General features: G+C 43.7%; 1 protein-coding gene across 1 annotated transcript in view; it reads right to left on the bottom strand.

Annotated features, from left to right (window-relative positions):
- Positions 1 to 838: 838 nt before the first annotated feature.
- Positions 839 to 22750, bottom strand: part of mxd4 (MAX dimerization protein 4) — a 23853-nt gene continuing 1941 nt past the window's right edge. Inside the window, exons 3-6 of the mRNA XM_071503230.1 lie at positions 19999 to 20028; positions 6893 to 7007; positions 5134 to 5296; positions 839 to 4109 (exon numbers count right to left, since the gene is read on the bottom strand). Of these exons, the coding sequence (XP_071359331.1) occupies positions 3949 to 4109; positions 5134 to 5296; positions 6893 to 7007; positions 19999 to 20028 (469 nt within the window). The 3' untranslated portion in view covers positions 839 to 3948. The remainder of the gene's footprint in view (positions 4110 to 5133; positions 5297 to 6892; positions 7008 to 19998; positions 20029 to 22750) is intronic.

The raw sequence follows: 22750 nt of genomic DNA, 5'->3' as shown, positions 1-22750 counted from the left end.
TAAACACCATCCGTCCAGCATTCAAACAAAATGTTGCCACATCCAGTCAATTGCCCATAAACCACTCGTGCTGAGTGTGTGCTATGTACATTTGTCAATGATGCCACTGAAAAATTATAATCTCATATCTGGCCCTCAGCTCTTCCCATTCACCGCGTCGCGTTTCTTGCTGGGAGGTTCTGTGCAAGAGAATAATCTTATGCCATTAATATGGTTTACTCAGTTGTTCATTTGACCAACAAACTGAAAAAGGACATTTTTGCTACAAACAGTCATGTACAAATCGTTTGACATGAATGTAAACTCTCGATGATGAAAAAAAAAAAACAGCTTTTCCAAAAAAAGTTGGGTTTTTTTTCCATCTCTAGTTAATTTTTTGCCCTCCTGCAGTGTATGGAGAGAGTGCAGATAGGAGGTAAAATTCATACAAACAAAATAAAGAGTTGGTCACCAAAAAAAAAAAAATATGCACCACAGAGTCAAAAGCAAAACCACCTGTTTGTCTTAAAAACCCTGCCCACCCACCCTCCCTCAGAAAGCACAAGATGGTAATATTGCTGTGTCTCAAGAGGTCCCCTGATCAATGGGTAACACTATTTCGGGGATGGACCACTGGGAGCGTGGAGGATAACACCTTAAGCTGCCATCGATTGGATTATTCTTTTATCACTCCTCTCCCAGGGACTCCCACTGAACAAACACATAGTCAACATACAATAATAGTCAAATGACAAAAAAAAAAAAAGATAAACACGCTTCAAGCCCAAAAGTTTTGAGCCCCATTGGTGACCATTCGGGGCGACTGGAAGCTGCCATGGGAGTTTACCAGTGTGTGGGGTTTTTTTTTTTGTTTGTTTTTTTTGTTTTTTAATTTTCCGTGACAGAGGCGGCACTGGCAGATGGGTGGGCATCAAGAGGGTGGGGAGTGCCTGGACAGGGTGTAGTACAACAGCGGCTTCTCAGTAGAGACCGAAGGGCCTGTTCTTTTTGTTCTTTCCTTTACTCATTATGAGATCTCCTCTTCACGTGCCCCTTTCTCTTGGAAGTGTTTTGGCATGGTTGGGGTTGAAATCAACAGAAATCAGCCCCGCCAGAGGAGATGAAGAAGAGGGAGGATGAGATTTAAGAGGAGGGGATTGTGACCTGAGCAGGAACCGAAGGTTAGGGGGGTGGGAGGAGGACAAGGAGGAGGAGGAGGAGGAGGAGGGGGGCAGAGGAGGGAGGTTGAAGGCTCACCAAGGCACAGAATGACAGCAGGAGAGTCACCCAAGGGAGAGGGGCCAGTGTATAAGCTCCCCTGCCCCCACTCTCCCTTCAACAAACCTGGCCTCCTGTCTGTCTCTCTCTCTCTCTCTCTCTCTCTCTCTCACTCACACACACACACACACACACACACACACATATATATTTATATAGATAGATATACTCGCTCTTTTTTGTCTTTTCATTACAAGAGAACATTTAGGAAAATATAATACAAAATTTAATACAAGAAATATAGACTACACTGGCTAGTATCACTTTTAGTGACAAGTAGCTTCTTTTGTATACAAGTTTATTTTGTCTTCTTTTGAGTCTTTTGTAGTTTTTTAGATTTTTTTGGTCAGACCTGCCATGGTGGATCGGCCCTTTTTGATTTTGAAGTGTTGGGACGCCAAGCTCTAAAGACTGCCAGAGACTAAGGCCTAACGATTATTAAATTGGTCAGAGAGCAACAAAAGCGCCTCCTCTGTCAATAGTGACTATTGTGCATAAGTTATAGACAAGTTAGAGAAGAATTTCATCTACATTGGTCATCAGCAGTGCCCAGAAGCTCCAGTAATAGGTAATATTTAGCAGAGGGAGAAAATAAGATCATTAGTTCTGTTATAGAAATGAAAAGCTCAACTGATTGCAATTAGTTTTCGAAGTTAGCTAAAATGAGCGCCTCTACAGGGAACAAATCATTAGAGCTGGCCCTTTTTTTCTGTTCTTTTTTTTTTTTGTTTGTTTTTCCACATCTACAGCTTTGACTTGTTAATCAGAGCGACGACAACGACAAAAAAATACAGACATACATAAACGCTGCTTGAAAAAGTAACAGAGCTGGAGAGAAATTCAAATTATGGGTAGATGGCATTGGGGTAAAAAAAAAAAAAAGAGAAGGATCCATTAGTGATAAAAGAAAAAGGAAGGCTACCCCTTTTCCTGCAGGTCCACTCTCTGTAATTGCCCACTTGTTGCCATCTACAGGGTAAAAAGGTAAAGGTAAAAGTCTCCCGTATCACCTCATGGCCCACCAGTCATTTAAACACTCCGAGGAAGCACCCGCCTCTTGTATTGATTGCTACATCAATTAGCTACTGAGACACAAGATTTAGCTCAATCTTTAAGGAATAGAGTTTTAGTTTTGAGGCAGCTCCTATTTAATCTTGACATAGTAGTCCATCCACACCATAGGGTGGTATAGTGTAGTGGTCAGTAGTGTGGAGTAGTGGTTAGGCAACCCAACCAGAGGGAGACATGAAGGTTTGGACAGTAACTGTACATCTATTTACATTCTTTCTTCTCTGCTACAGCTCTGCAACTTTTTCAGTTTGTCTTTGGCCCCAAAATTGGCCACATTTGGTCGTGAAGATGTAATTATGCACAGAAGTAGCAATTGAAAAGGTCCTATCTTTGGTGACGGGGTTGCAGAAGCTCAGCAACGCGCTGGCAGCGTGTGGAAAGTGGAATAATTAGCAGACTAATTCCACATTGATACCATGCTCACATCAGCGCAGTAGATATAAAACTACACTCTACAGCTGATTATCTTATCTTAGCATAACGACAGGAAGCAGGGGGAAACAGCAAGCCTGGTTCTGTCCACAGCTAAAGAAATCTGCCTACAAACACTTCTCAAGCTCACATCATATCTTGTTTGTTTATTCTGTGCAGTTTGTCTGACAGGCCAATGCAACAAACAAGATATAACACGCTCTTTGGTGAGCTTTAGAAGTGCTGGTAGCAGATTTTTAGCTTTGAACATGCTGACTGTTTCCCCTCCTCTCCTGTCCTTATGCCTCCTTAAGTTACGCTAACTCTCTGCATTCTCCAGCTGAATAGTGAACGCACAGAGATTAGAGTGGTATCGGTCTTCTCATCTAAGACTAAAAGTTCTCATCTAAAAAAAAGTAAGTGAGTTCCCCAAAATGTAAAACTAGTCCTTTAAGCTTTGACAATTTTTCAGAAGTCAAACATTTCGAGAAACAAGCAGGAAATCTGCAATAGCTACTCCTGTAAATCTCATTGTGTAAAAGGAAGATACCGTGTGTTGAAAATTACTTTCGAGGTCCCGATGTTGCATATATTGCAGAACAAACAGAAGTGCTTTGGCTTTAACATCACAAATTTAGTGCAAAGCCTTGTCTGTGTATTATTGCCACATGAAAATGACATGAAGCTTATATTTTGTTTTTGACCTCTCTTAAACTCCCTTGCTTGGTTTGTCTCTCCTGCACACACACACACACACACACACACACACACAAACACACATTACAAAATGCTGATTAACAAGTCAGAGCTGTCCACCACACCACAGAAGTCCCCAATAAAAAACACAAACTCTGCTCTGCTCTCTCTGAGCCTGCGGCAACACTAGGTAGGGGTGGTGAGGGCAGTGGGAGGGCAGGGCGTGTCGGGGGGGGTGCAGGGTCAGGCAGGATACAGTAGGGTGAGGTAGGGTCAGTGGTCTGGGGGGGGGGGGGTTCAGGAAGGCTTGAGTGGCATTTCAGCCCCATGTGCTTCCTGGAGAGCCAGGGCCAGGAAAGGAGGAACTGGTTCAGGGTGTACCGCCGTTGTGGACTGGTCTGATGTAGGTAGTGGGCGGCGTTGGCGATAGCAAATGGTCAGGGAAGGTAGGGTGATCGGGGAGGAAAGCATGGGTGAGGAAGCTGGTTGGGAGACGGATGGTCGCGCGGTGTCTTAACAGTGGTGCGGCTGCAGTCTGTGGGAATGTGTGGCTGTGTAGCTGGTGTCGCTGGAGCTGCTCTGGAGGCTGTAGTGGTCCTCCTCCTCGCCGTCGCTGATGCTGTCCACGCTGTCCGCCTCGACAGGGGTGAACTCCATGCCCTCGATGTCCACCTCTGCACCCAAAAAAGAAAAAGAAAAGCAAATACACACGGTTATTTTCGGTACTGTTTAAAAACGGGGCAAGAGAGAGGAAACTGTTTATTTCCACCCAACCGTGGGCATATGTATTAGGGAGCCTGCTGCGCCTGTGGATTAAACCCGGATTCAGGCAGCCATTAACTCTGGGCAAACAGGCAGATCTTTGTACTCCCACAGCTAATCCCCATCCATTGATAAACAACTGCATGTGTGTTTACCTCATCCGGGATTAGTAAACATACAGTACAACAGTCCGAATCAAGCATTTCAGGGGAGCGTGTGAGCAGCAGATGCACATTGAAGCTCAGGTCAGAGCTGTTTGGTTCGGCCACACATTTGACCATCTGACAAGTACTTTTGATGGAGTACACTGTCCCATGAGATTGGCTTGGGTTGTTGGGATAAAGGTTTTCAAACAGAACCAGCAGTAGTGGACAGAAGTAACGGATTATTACGCGTGTTAGGTAATTTGTGTAGATGAAACGTAACAGAGCTTGTTGAGCTTTGTTGGCCATCATCCACTGTCAGTAGCTAAAGAGGAGAGCTAGATTTCTTTATCTGCAATTTGAGGTATTAACCTTTAAACCCCAGGGCTACACCTGCAAACAAGGCCATAATCATGTGGCTTTGAGTTTATCAGTGGACAGCAAGGGGAATGCAAACAGCCAAACACTAATACCAAGCACCAATAATCTTGGAAACAGATAACAGTCTACGTGCCACGACCAATCTGAGCCATACCTGGGTTGTTAATAATTTGCATCAAAAATGGAGGTGATCTGCACATTATTTACATTAATGTAATGGTTAAACACAAGCCTGACCACAACAATGCCCAGAACTGTCCATATGGCACAGCCGAGCTATGCAGAGTATGCAGAACAGAACTCAAATTCCCATAATGAGAGCTGAATATCCTGCAGTTTGACTCTCCAGATTAGGAACAAACATGGTTCTCTGGTGGCTTCTTCTTTGATTTACTCTGTAAAGCCAGCGCACCTTGCTCAGAGTCGGTGGAGATGGTTGAGCCCATGCTGTCAGTGCGGGTGCGCTCAACAGATCCCGACACAGAGAGCTGCTCCAGGCGGCGTTTGAGGTAGCGGTGCTCTCTCTGCAGCTGCTCCTTCACATTCAAAGCCTTCCTGTCCTGCTCCTCCAGCTTCTGCAGAGACACAAACACAACAACAATCAATGATAATGTCTGCTGGATCCAAACACCTCCATCTTTACGCTCTCGTTTAACTGTTTGCACTGTATGATTATTGTTCATTTATTGATTGATTTGCTCATTTTTGTCAAACAATTTAAATAATGTACAGGTCAGTGTGGGAATTTTCATTCTTTTTCCTTGTGATACATTTTGCGTGACCTTGCAGTAAGAATCCAAAACATATATATATATACATATATATTTGACAGTCACATATAGTCAAAAACAAGTCACTTCTTGTTTTTTAACTAAATAAATTTTTTTTTCAAGTTTAGATGTACAATAAAAGGCAACAAAAACACACAATATGTAAAAGAAGACATACACTTTTTTTCCTTCATGTTGTGATGACCAGATTATTTTAGAATTAGTGTTATTCTTGTATAACTTTGCTAGAGTATCAATTCACATCATATCCTAGAGATACTGTTACTGATGTTATCACGTGTAAATGAGAAAGCTTATGAAACCAGTTTTGTTTTCTATCATCTCCTGCCAATCCTGCTAAGGTTACAAAAGAGTGTATTTAACAACAACGTTTCAACATGTAACGGGGAAGTGGCCAAGTGAGTGTGTGAGGTTTGTAGGTTAGAAAATAAAAATAAACCTGAGCTCCAGTAAAACTTTGACTCAATGTGGGAATGGATTGTGCACTTTTTTTTTTTTCTTTTTGCATATGAAAGTTTTCGGTGGTGAATCAAAGCGAAGTCAAACACACGTGGCCCCTTGTGATACGAGAAGATACAAAGCAGTGACGAGAATTAGTGCAGATCGTCTTGAGCAGACAGGACATGCATGACAAACAGGAAATGAAGGGTTAAAACGCGCTACGTCTGGATTTTCCACCGACCACACTGTTGCTGCTTGTAAACAGCCTGATCAGAACAGCATGTCCTAAGCTGTACTTACATTTGCAGCTCATCTTCCACAGGGCAAGGTCAAGATTCAAATGATATTCTGCTCAGAGGTTTTCTAAGGCCTCCTCTAACACGTGTGTGTGTGTGTGTGAGCTGAAACAGTTAATGAACCATGGAGGAGGTGCTGGCCTTAAACAAACTAACCATCCAATTATCTCCTCTCACAAATCTAAAGATCAACTACCAAATGTCCTGTATATCCCACTTTGTTGACTCATTTGTTTAGGGCTTTTTTTTTTCCTTTCAGTCTTGGGAACAATTTTTTCCGGCAGTCTCTAAACCGCTTTGATTGAAAGATTAGAAAACAATATACCACTTAAAGGAGGCAAGGGAGCAAACCAAACAGCTAGAAGACATGGGAGAAATGGAGCATGTTTTTGGTGCTCTTGAGGCTAAAGAAGGGGCCACACTAGACTTTTCCAGGGGAATTTCATCTAGTTTTCATCTGCACTAGAACTACAACTTGCAGTAATTTTCACCATTGATTTGTCTTCCTATGATTTTTCTTAAAAATATATGTATTTTTTAAAACTGTTTTTCAAGAGGCCGACTTATCAAACAGAAACAAACATGCCTGGCCTGAGTATTTTATTTTCTTCATTCTTCTTCATCATCTCTTTTTTTTTAGTACCTTAATGTGCATCTTGGCCCTTTTCAGCAAGCTCAGTGTGGTGTGTCTCGTGCTGTCTGGACCCAAAGGCACCAGCTTCTTCAACTGCTCCAAGTACAGCCGTAGTTTGGCACGTCTGCAAACACACACAAGCACAGGGTGAGTCAGCACACGTCCGCCAGCAGAAAAGTGAGGAGGTACCCACACAAACAGACTGACAAGAGCTCATCCACACATCCCTGAAAGGCAGAAACGAATACTGTTCCTCATAACGCTCTGACTGTCATGTTTGTTTGTTTTTTCTTGTACTGGAAAAAACACCAGGTAGTGATTGATTGAAAAGTACATGATCAGGAGGTATGATGCTCTGCAGGATTGGTTGTAGGTGTGAGCTTGAATGGCTGCATGTTCAAATTGTTGAGGGTGACCAGTCACACAGGTTGCACATGTTCAAAGCTTGCACAGGCTCCAGCAAACCACTTTCAAATCTCGCAACGACTCACATCCCTGTCCTTCTGCAACGCAACCGTCCTCATCCACCATGAGTACACTGTGGCATATCAACCTCGTGAATCTTTTATCAACCTAAATTTACTCTCACGGTTTCTAGTAAATAAATAATCAGGATCCCATGTAATTAACTAACAACAGCTACACCCAGCAATGATATCTAAGCAGATATTCAGTCAGCCCAAAGTCCAGTGCAGAGGTCCAGAATAACTGTGATTATATTATATTATATTTAACCTTATCTATGCGATTACATTATGTCAACGTTGCAGTGTGTTTACATACTTGCATCGCACAAACTACTCACCATTACTAATGCAGAAGACCTTAGTGCAACATACTGACATACATTATAACTGTGCACTGTCCAGTGGTGCATTACCATTGTCAATCTGAGCTTTTGTGTTTGGCTGATGCCCTAGAATGGACACCTTCCTGTGCCCTAAAACTGAGGGTGAGTCCTTACACCCACAGCGACCAGGTGCAAAAATTGACACTGACCAAAATGAGAAGTTTCTCATGGCTCCGATGGCTGAACTGAAGACACAAACTGTGACCCCAGAAAATACTGCTTCCCTGCCAAAGCCCCGCAGGCCAGTGACCCTGGATTGACAAGTAAACACTCACTGGATGCAGCATGTGGACGTCGGGTTCAGTGATAGTGACGACAAGGCAAAGTTAATCTCTTTGACTTTGTATGGATATTGTACATCATTTCAAAGGACTGCTTTTTATCCGCAACATTTTTATCAGCGGATCACCTCCCCTCTCTGTCCTCGGTCCATTCAAATTTGTTCATAAAGGCCTTTCAATCCTCCATTAGTCAAGCTAGTCCATGAACCGTTTCTTTGTTCTGAGCTAGCCTTCCCCTTTTTCTCCCGTTCCTTTGGCTAACTCCGGCTGTACGGTAAACAAACTCCCAACAATGCGAGGTCTCCACTGGCCATCGCTGCAACCACAATAAACCTAATCAGAGAAATGAAGCTCTCTGGGGCTGGGGCATGCACACAGGAGACCACAGCCAGTGCATGAGAACACACTCTTTACACATGCTCACAGTCTTTTCCCTGTTTTTCTTTTCTTTTTTCAGGAAGGGCGTCACCTGTGTTTTTCACATAAAGTAAGACCCTCTCACTGATGCCGTCTGTTTCATTTGGAGGTCAGCCGGAGACAGCCGGTGGGCAACAAGAGAGTCTCAGCGACTAAACATAATAATCCAAAGTCCAAAATGATAAATGCATCTTTAATTTTTAAGGATTTGGTTATAGTTATAAAAACCCACCTGATTTTTAAAGCTAATTTTTTCTTTGAGCGAAAATATCCTCAATACCATCTCTACCTCTCTACAGGTGCACGCAGGCGTTCCCAAAAAAAAAAAAAGGGCGTGTGAAAGTGCACTGGTTCTTTTATTTCCTCCTCTCCCAGGGGGAAGCCTCCCGTCTCTCCCCCCATCCGCTCAACCCCTCCACCCCTCTGCTCCACCCTGCCAACACCAACACACCCTCATCCCACTGGAAAACAAGTGTCTTCTGAGGACAGGGGTGGGGGCCCACCTCCAACCTGCCCCAGTCGAGCCACATGAAGCACTTGGAGTCCAGCCAGGGGAAGCAGGCAGGAAGGAGCTGGGGGTCTGCAGCAGAGGGGGGAGAGGGTTTTTTTTTTTTTTTGGATGGGAGTGGGGTCCGAGCAAGTGGATGACTTTCTCTTGCGTTGAAAAAAGGGCTCTTTGAGTGCAGTGTGCTCAGCTGCACTAGGCAGCACTCCATACACATCATCCAAAGGGTAACTTGAGCCAATGGGCAACCATCTTGCAACCCCCCCTCTCTCCCATGCTCCCCCACCTCTCCCTCTCTTGTAATGAAAAACAAAAACAAGGCGTTCCCCGAATATTCTGCCCGACTACCCACCTTTTACCCCCCCCCCCCCCCCCCTCACATTTTTTGCTGCCTTATTCATTACAGGCCCCACCTGTATGCTCGCCACATATTTTACCTGGCATGCAGAGGGCTGAACTGTGCACAGATGCACTTTCACCGTTGCTTTTACAACATAAAAATAAAACCAGTATCCCCCCTGTTTGGTATTCAAGCCCTCAGATCAATCACTTTTTTTCCTTAAGCAGACAACACGTGTTGATCTGGAGGTAAAACATAGCCATGTTTACAGGAGATGTGCACAGCTAGAGCCTTTTTAGAGCAATGTTAAAAGGACTAGACAGATACCATGCTAACATGTTGTTTTTAGCCAAGAAAAAATGTGGGTATAAAGTTGAGATGGCTAGCTGTTTCCCCCTGTTCGTTGCCTTTATGCTAAGCTAAGCTAAATAGCTGCTGGTTGTTGCTTCATATGTGCCGTCCAGACGTAAGAGTGGTATTAATTTTCTCATCTAACATCCAAGAAAGCAAAGAAATGTATTTCCCAAAATGTTATGTAAACATAAATGACGATGTATTTACATGTCTTATCACCTTATGATTATTTGTTCACGTTGCTTTCGGATGGTTTCAAACTCAACAAAAAGTTTTAAGTAAAAGTATTTTAAAAGTAGCTCTTGACTTCACATCAAACTAGCTCCTCCCTTTTAATGCTGGTAATAATCCACTGGCATTTCTGTACCTTAAGAACAGGATCTGGGCAGAGCCTCTGGTCCTTGCATGAAACACATCTTCCTTCTATCTGTCCTTATTGTGATCCTGCCTAAGAAAAGCTTCATGTTTCTGATGCATATCGATAAGACATGACCTGGTTAAACCTGGCAGTGTGTGTGTGTGTTTGTGTTTGTGTCCCTGACAGCTCCCTCCCAGCAGCACGTGTTCCCCTGCCGCGAGACACACTGGCTATTTTTCTTCAAGAGCGCACAGCTGATTTGGAGTTAGGACCCTCCCTCGCTCACGTTTGTTACTCCTCAGCCAAGCCCTGGTCACGCAATGTTTATCAGATTGTCTCAAACAGCCATGTAAAGTGCTGCACCAGACGAACGTGAATGTTGAAAGAGAGCAGACAGTTCGCACCGGTCCTGAATCACATCAAATGTTCCAATTTGTCTGGCTTGAAAATAGGCCTGTCTTTGATATTCCAGTCATGAATAGTGTCACAGTGTGAGACCGTTGGTGTGGTGTCACATAAAGGTTAAGGCACATTTCTGGTTTCTGTGTCAGCAAGACCAGACATCACTGTACAGTGCATGAAATACTAAAAAAAACAACAATAATATGCTCTAATGACAGCATTTGAACATTTAAAAAAAAAGCTCCTCTCAGAATGAAAACTGCAAAAATAGCAAAAACAAAATAGAGTGTGATTTCTCTGCATTTGAGGATTTAAAAGGAAATCTATCATTTGTTTTGCTCTGGAGTCATGTCTGCAGGGAACTGACCACCTGACCGTTCTCACGTGCAGAGTACCACGGGATGATTTGTGTCTGATCTCTGGTCTCACCCCCCCCCCACCCCCTTCTTCCCTCTCCATCAGCAGCTCAGTGCCAAAACAAAGCAAAGACGGAGGAAAAAAATAAAAGGAGGTTTTGCTCCGAAAGCTGCACGCTGCTGAAACTGGAACAAGCTATTTAAACTGCTGACTTACACTCCAAGGTTACCGGGCACAGACCGGGCCTTTCTCACAGATCTGATCACACTCTGGGACGTGGAGGGAGAACAAGCATGAGATGTCTTGTTTTGCAGCTCAAGTCAAAGGAGAGCAGTGTATCTACAGCAGCCTGTGTATGTCTGACGGAGGCATGTTGAAGGATATGGATGACCAGTTTTACAGTGTCCACACATACACACACGCACACACACACACACACACACAGAATTGTTCTCACACTAATGTCCTGGTGACATTAGTGAGTCCTACGACCGTCCAGCGCTCTGGGATTGCGGATCTATCGGCACACAAAGAGCTGCAGGGCCTGAGAAGGCGAGCCAGTGCAAACAACGGGCCTTCACTCACTGCACTGTTTAATGAGCTCGCTGCAGCCTAGCGCATTCCTCAACCCATACACACAGGACTGAGTGGCTTGTCTGGTACGGAGCCAAACCCGCTAAACTAAGGTCAGGGGTCATCAGGAGACACCACTGCAATGTTTCCTGTCAATGCTGGAGCTGACTCGCTGTGCTCCCCGTTGGGTTTAAGGAAAAGAAAATGGTGTTGTTGTTTTGACTTGAGGCAACAAGACATCAGCATGGAGCATGGTCTGCTCTCCTTGAGGCAGACACAATGATGCAAAGAGTTCACCTCAAAATGCATCAATTTGGAGGTTTTGTCTCTAAATCAAAGATAATACAGACAATTTGTATCTTATATTTACAGTTTCAGCCATCATGCTTGTACCTTGTAGAGATACACGTCTGGCCTGCTGTGTTTTCCTCAGGTCTGCACACAAAACTGCAATCAGGGATTATAAGCATCATTTTTGACGCGCTCACTTTCGTTTCACTTCCAAATAAAGTGGTTTAGCTGAACCACGGTGTCATCTTAGGTAACAATTTAACCATTTGCCTTTGTTTTCACTTCCAAATAAGCTTGGCCAACTTGACCTGACTGCCTGCGTTTCTTCTCCCATCAAACTTCATACCAGAACTACAAAACCAAGTAGTTGTAATACAGTAGGATTACAGTTTCTTTCTTTCTCTAAAACTGCCAATATGATTTGTCTGTTGCGTATGGACACTGGTTTTACACTTTCAGATGTTTATTCTGAAACAAATCACTTTATATGAGGCATCAGTTGTTTAACGTTTTTCTTAACCTTAAAGTAGGACACAAAGATTTTCTTTACAAAGCAAAGAAACTTTCTGCATCTGGTCGCCTGTTTACAGCCCGGCTCTGTTAAGTGAAGAGAAAGTGGGGGCTGCGTCGCGTGAGTGTGGATCGCCATGGTGAGGTGGTGGAATTTGGGGTTGCCAGTGGAGTGGCTCCACATCTGGCTGGCAGGTTTCTGGGGAGTACGAGGCAGATGGAGGGAGGTTTGAGGTGGTGAGGGGGCCCTACCCAGGGGCCAGCCAACAAACACAACACTCACACACACACACAAACACACACACACACACACACTAGGCCTTTCAGCAGCCCACTTCATCAGTCTCACTGTCACCATCCAGCCCTGCCCTCAACCTGTTTACATTTAGCACAGATTTGAAGTGCCGTCTGCAAAACAAGAGGGCAGAAAAAAATAAGGTGGCGTTAAAGCAGCTTGTGTGAAAGTGGCAGTGGTGGTTTGCCACGCTGAGACATGAGACACACACAGAGGCACAGGGAGACACGGGAGGCTTTTATCACGCTGATATGAAATGTCAGTCGTCTGGGACGAGCTGTATTTGTTTTCTGTCGTTGAGGATGCCACGCCTACCCACTGCGTGCGGTGACATCTGCGAGGTGAGACAGACGGATACAAGTCCCCCATAAACACATTCTCCTGGCGGCAGGAACATGGAGCTCGCTCTCACATGACTCTGCTCTCCCACGCAAACAGAAACTTGAACACACCACAACAGCAGCTCAGACAGAGGGAGGGGCCTAGTTACATTACTCATAGAATCAGTCTAAAGAAAGAGAAGCATGTTTAACTGGTGATTTAACAACAGGAAACTGCAGAATTAGGCAGTTTGTTGTTCACGCGTAGTAGTGGTATTCCCACAAAACAAACTGGAATTTCCACTGGGTGTGCTGGGAATGCCTAGTAATTAGGCCTTTTTTTTTTTCATGTACTCGAAACAATCCCCCGCACAAGCATGGATCATTACAAAATTCCTTCCTCAGCAGAGCCAGCTTACAGTGGTGTTAACAGAAAAAGAGACGTCAAATAGAATTTAAAAAGGAGAGCGTGTGAGCACGAGGGGGGGGGGGGGGGGGGGGTAGGCATCTCTGAATCATTTCAACACAATGTCAAATGACAGACCTTGACATTAGCCGCCTTCCGCTGCATGCATTGATAGGTGCATCTGCGAATGTCGGACAGACCAGCAGAGACAAGTTCAGTGAGCTCAATAAACACATTCCCCTGACACGACGAGCTCTGGTTTTATAATGAATCCTTGTCAATGATTAACGGCCTCCACGTTGACTGTATAAGTTTGGCTGTTTACTTCTGAGAGGAGGTTACAGAGCAGCGAGGCGGGGTCCAATTTGAGGATGTGGACCCACCTAAAGGGGTCGCGGGACAAATCCTGAGATGAAGGACAGAGAAGGGAACATGATAGAAAAAGACTGTCTTCAAGTTCATCATCAGTTATTAATATAAAACTAGAGGGGACAACAGATTTATGAATGACAGAATGCCTGCAGCTCTGATCCACTCTATCAATGCATAATCAAACAAGTATTTGCTTGCGTTCCTCTTCCTGCCAACAAAAGAAGCAGCACCCAATGTGGATGCGGCCTTGGAGCATTCTAGTAATACTCGGTCGGCTAGTTTTGTGACCCCCATCCACCCACAAGCTCTTCCCCCTAAACCGCCTCTCTTACTTAACTCGACATTCCAGTGTGTGTGTGCATACTCTGCTGACCTGAATTTCAGACTGCCTGCTCGACACACAGAGCAGCCACGTCCTACGCTGCCTCCCGTCCCTCCCTTCCACAACGCTCAAGAATGTCCTCGCCTCCCCCTTCCTCCTCCTCCTCCTCAGGCGCACAGGGCCCGGGAACAAGCCATGAATGGTTTAGTCAGCACGCTCTCCCCCCTTTTCACTTCTTTCTTTAATTGTTTTTTAAAAAGAAAGCCATGCACACACCTTGTTAAAGTGCGTCCTACGCTGTTTGTTTTTATGAGCATCAGCTGCTTTGCGGCAGTAAAGCGAGTTTACTGACACAGAAACGTGGTGTGCCCTGCAGCGGCGACACCTGAGAGGGAGCGGGAACGTTCTCACCCAAATGTAGGTCTACGGCGGGCACGCTCTCATGTTCAAATATCTCTGTGCATGTTTACAAACGCACAAAAAAGCAAGTGCACGCCATCCACAGGCCTCGAGCAAACACATTCGTCCACAGACAGCGTAAGTGCAGCGACCGTGGCCGGATTTGACCTGAGAGAGTTGAAGAACCTCTTGGCTCCCGGTGACCTCAGGGTGGAGAAATTCCACATGTGACCTCCAGCTGCCGACCTCCAGCTGTAGCATGCGTCTTATTCTTTGAGCACATACAGACATTTAGCAGTCACAACCCAGTGTGTCCTAAGGCCTTATCCACACTGACTTCAGTAAATGTGTAACAGTTTGAATGGTTGGGTAACATGACTTAAGACATAAGGAGATGATGTATCAAGGTAGATATCCCTTCAATAAATCTGCTTGTATTAGACCATTGTAGGTGATGTTGCAGATCAATACGCAGGACTGCTTTATGGAAACGATTTTGTACTGTAAATGCATTAGATTTACAAGATTTATGCATCAAATTGATTAAATGCTATGTTTTTACAGCTATTTTATCCACTAGATTCACCAGACACAGACATTCCCCTCTGGTTCTCTTAATCTACAAATAGTTAACAGAAAAATGGCTACATTACAAAGTGCATATATGCAATTTTTGATAATAAATTAATCATTAAAAATTAAGAATTTCAAGCACAAAATTCTCTAGTTCCAGCTTTGTAATTGTCACAGTTTGATGTTTTTTTCTCTCTCATGTAATAATAAACCAAATATCTTTGGGTTTGAACTGTTCGTTGGAGAAAACCAATGTATTTAAAAACGTCCCCTTGGGATATTTGGATTTACATTTTTCACCATTGTCTGACCTTTTATAAACTGAACAATTAAGAGAATGATGATGTAAATGATCATCTTGTATTTATATCACAATATACGATTTGATATACCATGATAGAAGATTATCCAAGTCGTACAGCCAAATGTACAGATCTAATGTTGAATATACATACATATAGAAATTATAATATGAGGCCTACTGATGAGGCCCTGTGGAGCACATCATTCATTAGTCTGGCTTATTAGCTGCCCAATCAAACCAAATGACTCCAGGTCACCACACACGTGAGGAATGTAACTGACAGTGTGGCATATGAGGAAGTTAAGTATAAAAGCCACGTGCAATCATGTGAGCACATGAACGCAACATTAAAGCCCAAACTCTGAGGAACTTTCCTCACTTTGTTTATGAAGCAGCCTCTTTTTTAAAAAAAAATAAAAATAAAATAAAATAATTCACATTCAAAAGCTGCATATGGACTTAATATGACCTTAACTTCACAGTGTGTGTGGAGTTTACAACCCACATTAAAATGCAGATTAACAGACCCATCAAAACTCCTCCACATAAACTCACTGTCACAAAAGGAGATTTACAGCACAAAAGAGTGGAAACGGGCGCAGATGAGTCTTGGCGGGATCAGGATCAGTAAAGAATGATAAAGGCCCCATGTGAGGAGGGGGCTCTGCCTTTCTCCTCCTTTCTGCCCCAGGTTTCTGCTGACTCAGACACTTAGAGGGGCTGAAAACCGGAGCAAGAATGAGGAGAGGGAGAAAAAAGATAACAGAGAAAACAGATGTGGTCCCTGGAGACAAAGAGTAGAAGGTACAGGGGTGAAGTAAAAGGGCCGTGGAGGGCTCTCCCTCCCACCACCATAACTCAAACAGCTCGGTGAGTTGCTGCTGCTGCTGCTGCTGCTGCTGCTGCTGCTGCCCAAGCATATACACACTCACACACACACACACACACACACACACACACACAGGTGAGCTTCAGTCAAGGGGAAAGTTCCTCAAAGCCAAATAAGTCATTCATCACAGCTGGGAGTAGAAGACACTGGGAGAGTAAATTTAATTAGAGAGAGGATTAGACCGTGACAAACTCGGAGCCTACTCATGTGTCCATGAAGTGTGTGTAAATTTAAAGTTAAGTTCAAGACATGTCACACAGTCACTGCAGTGTGATATACAGTGCATTGCCAACCCATTTTGTTCATTGAAATCAAGCTGCAAACTCTGAGTAATCTCAGAAATGAAACTGAGAGCACCTGACAGCCATGGGTGGTGTCTGTGAGATAAAAATAGTGTAGTGTAAATCCTTTTGTCAATTGAGGTAAGCACTGAAAACATTCAAGCTGCCCAACCTTACTTACGCGACTGGACTCAGATTTCCTGTAAACAGGTGATATGTGAGAAACAAAATGTCTGTAGTTTCGCAACATCTTGGCTTTGCCAGAAAAGGAAACCCGTGGCACAGAGGAGTCGTCACAGGCGTGATCGAGAGCGGTTGAAGTCAGAAATGGGAAGGAAGCAATACCATCGGAGACCAACCACACAGTAGCATTTGGTTTCACAGAAACGTCAAGCTGATGCTCAGCATTTCTGTCCTGTGCCAATGCAATGATGAGAGGAAATTAAAAAAAAAACAAAAAACAAAAACAGCAGAGTCACTCTTGAGATGGTCTATACAGAGCGGTCACAACTATGGTCAGGCCGCAGCAGATAAGCAGGTTGTGTCAGGACAGACAACCCTGTGGGACGAAGCTGGCACCGGCCCAGACGTCTCACTGTGATAACAGGACACAAGTATATGCAGGGAGTATATGCAGGGTGCCTCCTGAATGGCTGCCAAGCCCGAGCACAGTTTCACTATAGACACCCAGCATGCATACGATCACTGAGCAGCAGCCAGTCAGCCCGGTGTCCACAGGAAATGGAAACATTTGGACAGAAATGTGTTTGAAAAACGTTCACATTATTCTTTGACATACTGGCTTCAAATGGGTAGTGACTTGTGACAAGTGAGGCTGGGTGTCAAACCACAAGAAATTTTATTACCTACTAAAACATGTCTGTGGAAAAGGGTTTTAAAGCAAAATCATGATAGTTTGTGATTTTAAATCTAAATTTTGGAATTTTTTGGTAAAATTGTTGAAATGCAGCTTTTCTTTAAACAACGTTTTGCTTTGGCAGAAAGGAGTTTAGTAGAAATTAGTTTTATACATATTTTCAAAAGTGAAGAATTGAAAAATAAAGTGTCATTTTGGTTTTCACACTGCCAAGCAGGCACTGGACGTCAACGTAACGTTGGAAAGATATTAAATTTTGGCTGGAAATGAAAATCGGGTTGACGTGGAAACCCAACATTTGCTAATTGTGACGTTAAGCAGACGATGGGTTTTGCTCACAACCGGAATGTCGGTACCTTTTATGTCAACATGACGATGGTATGAGACATTTGGAAGATTGCTGGATTTTTGTTACTGAACAACACAACTTAGAACAAACAAAACATCAACGCCACCGTCGTTGACCAGCTGCATGCCTGCAGGGTGAAACTCAGGCATCAAGAAATTCCAGTTGCATCTGTACCCAGCAGAATTAACTCCTATTTGACTATTCACAATAGATTCCTAACTTTCCGGCATGTGAACCTGACACTCACCCCTCACCTTGTCTATCGTGAATGTACAGTTGAAAGATGTCCGCACGAGTGTGAAACAAACAAACCAACACATGACCAACCAAAGACAGTGAGTCAGCTGCTCAAACAGCAGCACCTCCCTAAAGTGGCATCTGAGGGCGTGAGGGGCGTCAAACTTCAGGAAACAATACTGCGTCTGAGGTAGATCAAACAGCCTTTAAGATCTGAGCGAATCAGACAATCCAGACTAGTCACACAGTCAATAAACTGGTCAGACCGGACAGCTGAGGACTTTTGGTTTTCTTATGAATCTGACAGACAGAACATCAACCAAGGACACCGACATTGTTATGTTAATTCCAAAACCAGTAGGATCTTTTTTTGCTGTCAGTTTCTCTCGATTACTGATGTGTAAGAATGCCCATTGCACATTCTGATAAAACAAAGTGACCTCAGTCTTCAGATTGCGTCTTTTGACGGCCAGTGGCCCAAAACAAAAAAATAAAAATAAAATCAGTACGTACATGATAGGAAACAGGGAAAATGCGCAAAGATCCTCACATTGCAGCAGCTGGGATCAGTGAAATGTTTGACAATTTTTCTGGATAAATGACTTCAATGATCGTCAGAATTGGTGATTCATTTTCTGATGGTCGATCAGCCTGTTAATCATTTCAGCACAACATGTCACTTAAACAACTATATACTCTGTATGCACGCTAGATGATCGTGCTAAAGCCTGAAGTCACCATTTAAGACCTTTCACACCTGTATGTTGGAGTAATGAACGTGTAATTTGAGGCCACAGGTCCAGACAGGGAATGAATCAGGATGCAGTGTGTTGCTAATGATCACAGTGATACCTCGTCACTACAGGGCCTGTCATTACAAATAAGTAGGTTGAAATTTCTCCAGGGAAAAAATAAAGCAGGACAATACTTTCAAATATAGAATAATTCTTAACTTATCACCAGGGGTATTGTGACTGGCAGAGTTTTAAAATCATAATTTCATTTATTTATGCCATTACATCATGGCCAAAATACTACTGAATACATGAGAGAAGTCACGTTCGACCACTACAGTCATGACACTGCAGTGGATGTCAAAAAAAAACGTCTTTTTTAGAAACTTGTGGCCATAGTGATGACAAGGGAAGTGAGTAAAGCGATTATGGAACACTTTACTGGCAATTGCATTTGTCAGTTTGACTGGACGTCACTGCATTGGTAATCAACCACACCCCGTCATCGGCCGTGAGGTAACTGTTGTGTCTCAACACCTGCGGTGTAATCAGCTCCTCTGTGGGCCTCCTCTCTGTCTCAGGTCAGAGAGGAATATGTCCGCACTTGTTTCCCTCTGCTCTACACACATCCATTACTCACTCACAGACATGTGACTGGCAAACCCTCACTGTGGGTGACACGCACATGCGGCCAAACACACCCATTTCAGCCTCTGCTCACATGCTGATGGTCACATCAGCTGTTTCCTAAATCCTCTCGGGCAAGCAGTTTTTTGAGTCAGTTGGGCTGACCTTGATCGGAAAAAAAAAAAAAAAAACACACACACACACACACACACACAGGCAGCTAGGTTTTGTGTGTCAAATAAGGGTTTTTGCCTCCTGACAAGAAACCCCTTTGGATCAATGAAGTCACTTCCCCTGTTAGTGAAGTCAAAACAAGACGTCCGTGCCTTTAATGAGCGAGGGTATCACATCACCACAAGCTGGGTGCTGTACCCCAAAGGAAGGAAAAGAAACACAGCATGTTTCTGAGTTGTAGTGAGGTTTATGCTGGGAGTAGTAAAGGAGGATCACTATGTGCGTATGTGTGTGTGTGTGTGTGTTATTTTTGTTTTTTTTTCCTTCTCACGTCTGTGGCCCTTCTCACACACCCGCCTCCGCTCACAGCATCAGTCTGGGCAGGATTATCACATTACTGACAGGATTCCCCTTCCATACAAGGTAACGAGTTTCATCCACCAAGCAGAGACAGATCTAATCAACATGAAGGTGCTCTTTGAAATCAGCTTATTATCCATTTTCAGACACGAGGAATTAATTGATTCAATCTCTGGCTCTTTGAAGATGACCCCTGATCCGATCTTTGACTGAGAGAAATATGTCTGACGTTTACCTGCAGCCAGCATCCCCCTTACTTCACATGTTAGGAATTCAGTGGTGCTGGGTAGAGATACGTGCACGAATAAGACAAACACGAGAGATGGGGTAGGTCAAACAACTTCTGATGTCACCTTACCTGTGTTTCTCCAGCTCGTTGTGCGACGATCTGAAAGGGCAAACAGACAAAAGACAAAGATTAGTCTCAAGATAGCACGCACATAAAGTTCAACACAAACCTTAAGAGTTAGGATGGGATGTAATGAATAATCCCAAGGCTTGGTTAGTAAATGTTCTGGTCTAAATGTAAGACAGATGAGAGGAAGATGTTTGGAGGACAGTGCAGAGTAAGAGCAGATCTGAGAAACATTCAGGAAAAAAATGTGTCAAGACATTAAAAAAGGGCCTCGATTCTTCTCCGCTTTTTCTTTTCTTTTTGCCTCCAGGTGACTCTGGGGCTTTTAAATGCTGTAGTTACACAGGAGGAATATTGTAATACTCTAAAACAGGCCTTATCTGTTGCATATTCATTCTGATTTGGTGAATTAAGGGCACAGACATGCAGAAACTTGGTCACACATTCTGGAAATAGACATCCATGACAACTGTGCAAAAATAAAGCCTGTTTTTAAAAAAAAAAAAAAAAAAAAAGTATTTTTCCATATCTGTGTGACATCTGTCAGAGAGCGTGGAGCAGAGGGCAAATATGGCCCAGAGAGCGAGAGAGAGAGCAGTATCTGTGACACTGCACAACACCCCCCTCCCTGCTCGTCCAGCACACATACAAACAGCACGCACTGCTGTGGTGTCGCTGCACGCTGGCTGGACATGGGATAAAAACACACCCAGACGTCTGGGGGCCTAGACGCTGCAGAATTCCTCAGCGTGTGGGCTATCCCGAGGAGAGTCTCTATTATGATGTGCAGCCGGGAGCAGTGAGGGCACTGCAGTCCCTCTGAAACAGGCCCTCTGTTCGTGAGACCGTCATGGATACCACGGCAATAAAAACAAAAACAGCAACAACAAAGGGCCAGACTGACAACAAGCCCTTTCAGATTTTCCACAGTTTGAGAGCCCTTGAGCTCGTGAAGCAGTGGTTCACACAGCTGTACTGGAGGAGGCCGGGGCATCTGCACAGCGACTCTGCTCGCTGCTCCAAAGGGGTTACAGTTGACCGTGCAACTGGGATAATGTGGCGCCTGCACAAAATCATTCAAGAGGAAGAACAGGATGTTGCACTGCTGCTAATAACCTGAACCAAAAGGCCAACAAAGAGCTTTAATCCATCATGGAGGAAGTTGGGAAACTAGGGGGAACGTCCCAGTAAAAGCAAAGAGAATGACCAGGAAATCATACATTCACAGGGGCAGAACGCACACGGACCTGTAATAACAGCAGGTTAATGTACATCTTGTGTAAAAAAAAAAAAAAAAAAAAAGGTGTGGCATGCAAAGGACTACATCATCTGATGTCATATACTCAGCCCTGGTGATCAAAGGCCAGTAAACTAGCCTTCTATAACCTTTAACATGGGAGCTATAACTGCCAAAGCTCATAGTCAGAGCACCCCGTGTATATTTTCCCACATCCTCAGATTTCAAGGATGCAAAAACAGTTAAGCAGACTCTTTCTCATTTTATATCTGATGTGAGAGAGAGGTGAAGCAGGAAAACCAATGAAATTCAAGATCTCACTCTGTCTTTTTTTTTTTTTTCAGAAGTGTTTTGACTTAATGAGAGCCAACCATGAAATAAGGAAACTCCACCAGGGTTTCTTCTTTCTGTGTGCTGATTTTTTTTTTTTTTTTTTCACATGCCCTAAATATTGCAAAACATGTCCTCAGTTTAATAGTTTCCAACTAACAGGCAGCTTCTGTTGAAATGAAAATTTGGTTTCAGTTCAAACATGAAACATGTTTTTACTTCACCACCCCCCCCCCCCCCCCCCCACCAGGAGAGTGGTGGGAGAGTATAAAAAGAGCAGGGAAGTTTGCCCCCTTTTTTCACACTCACTAGAAAAAGGAGGGAAAAGCAGGTCTGGTGCATGAAACCCAGTGACTCACAGTGTGTATGTGTCTGTTTTAGCCACCACACCCACCTGCCACATCTCCACACACACCCCCACACACACGCACAAACTTACTCATGTTCGGCTGTTACAGATTGTATCAAAGGAATGTGGAAGGGGCTGCTTTCAACACAGATAAAAATAAACTTTCAGATTCACAAAACCTTAGGAAGGAGTGTAATGGCAATAGTGATACTGCAGGTTAACATGGTGTATGTGTAATGATGTAACTCTGAGACTCACCACTGAGGAAATCAGACTCACCGTGCTTCCCTGAACGAATATTAGCCAATAGAAAATGTGTTTTTTTTTTTTTTTTCATCATTAGATCTGTGATGTGCTAGAGTTTCTTTGGAATAAAACGTGACTGACAAGGACACAAAATGCAAATGCTTCTGGCGAGTTTCACCTAAAACACATTAACTACAAATCACGGATATTTGATGGGAGCCATATTTGAATGAGTTCACTGTTGCATGCCTGGGCAAAACAACCTTGTAAAAATTTGCGTGTAGTCTAGGATGTAAAAGTCTGGGTAAAAATAATTTGGGTGTGAACTCAAGTGATTCTAACCTTTTAAACCTTTCTTTTACACCAACACAGTGAAGGTCCATTAGGTGAGCCAACCATCTCAATAAACACTATCGCTGATCGGATCAGTCGAATTAATAGAAAGACCATTCACTGATAATCAATTAATTGTTTGGTAGGATTTATTTTAGCCGAATTGCTCAAATGTAAAGCTTTTTCTTTGTCATTCACAGCTGAATCTCTTCAGGCTCTGGACTGAAGGTTGCATTAAAACAAGGCCATTTTGTAGACAA

The sequence above is a fragment of the Trachinotus anak genome, unplaced genomic scaffold (genome assembly GCF_046630095.1).
Source record: "Trachinotus anak isolate AG129_WGS33_773 ecotype Australia unplaced genomic scaffold, CSIRO_AGI_Tana_v1 ptg000019l, whole genome shotgun sequence".
Taxonomy (NCBI): domain Eukaryota; kingdom Metazoa; phylum Chordata; class Actinopteri; order Carangiformes; family Carangidae; genus Trachinotus; species Trachinotus anak.
The sequence above is the reverse complement of the archived record's forward strand: the minus strand, read 5'-3'. Positions and strand labels throughout refer to the sequence as shown.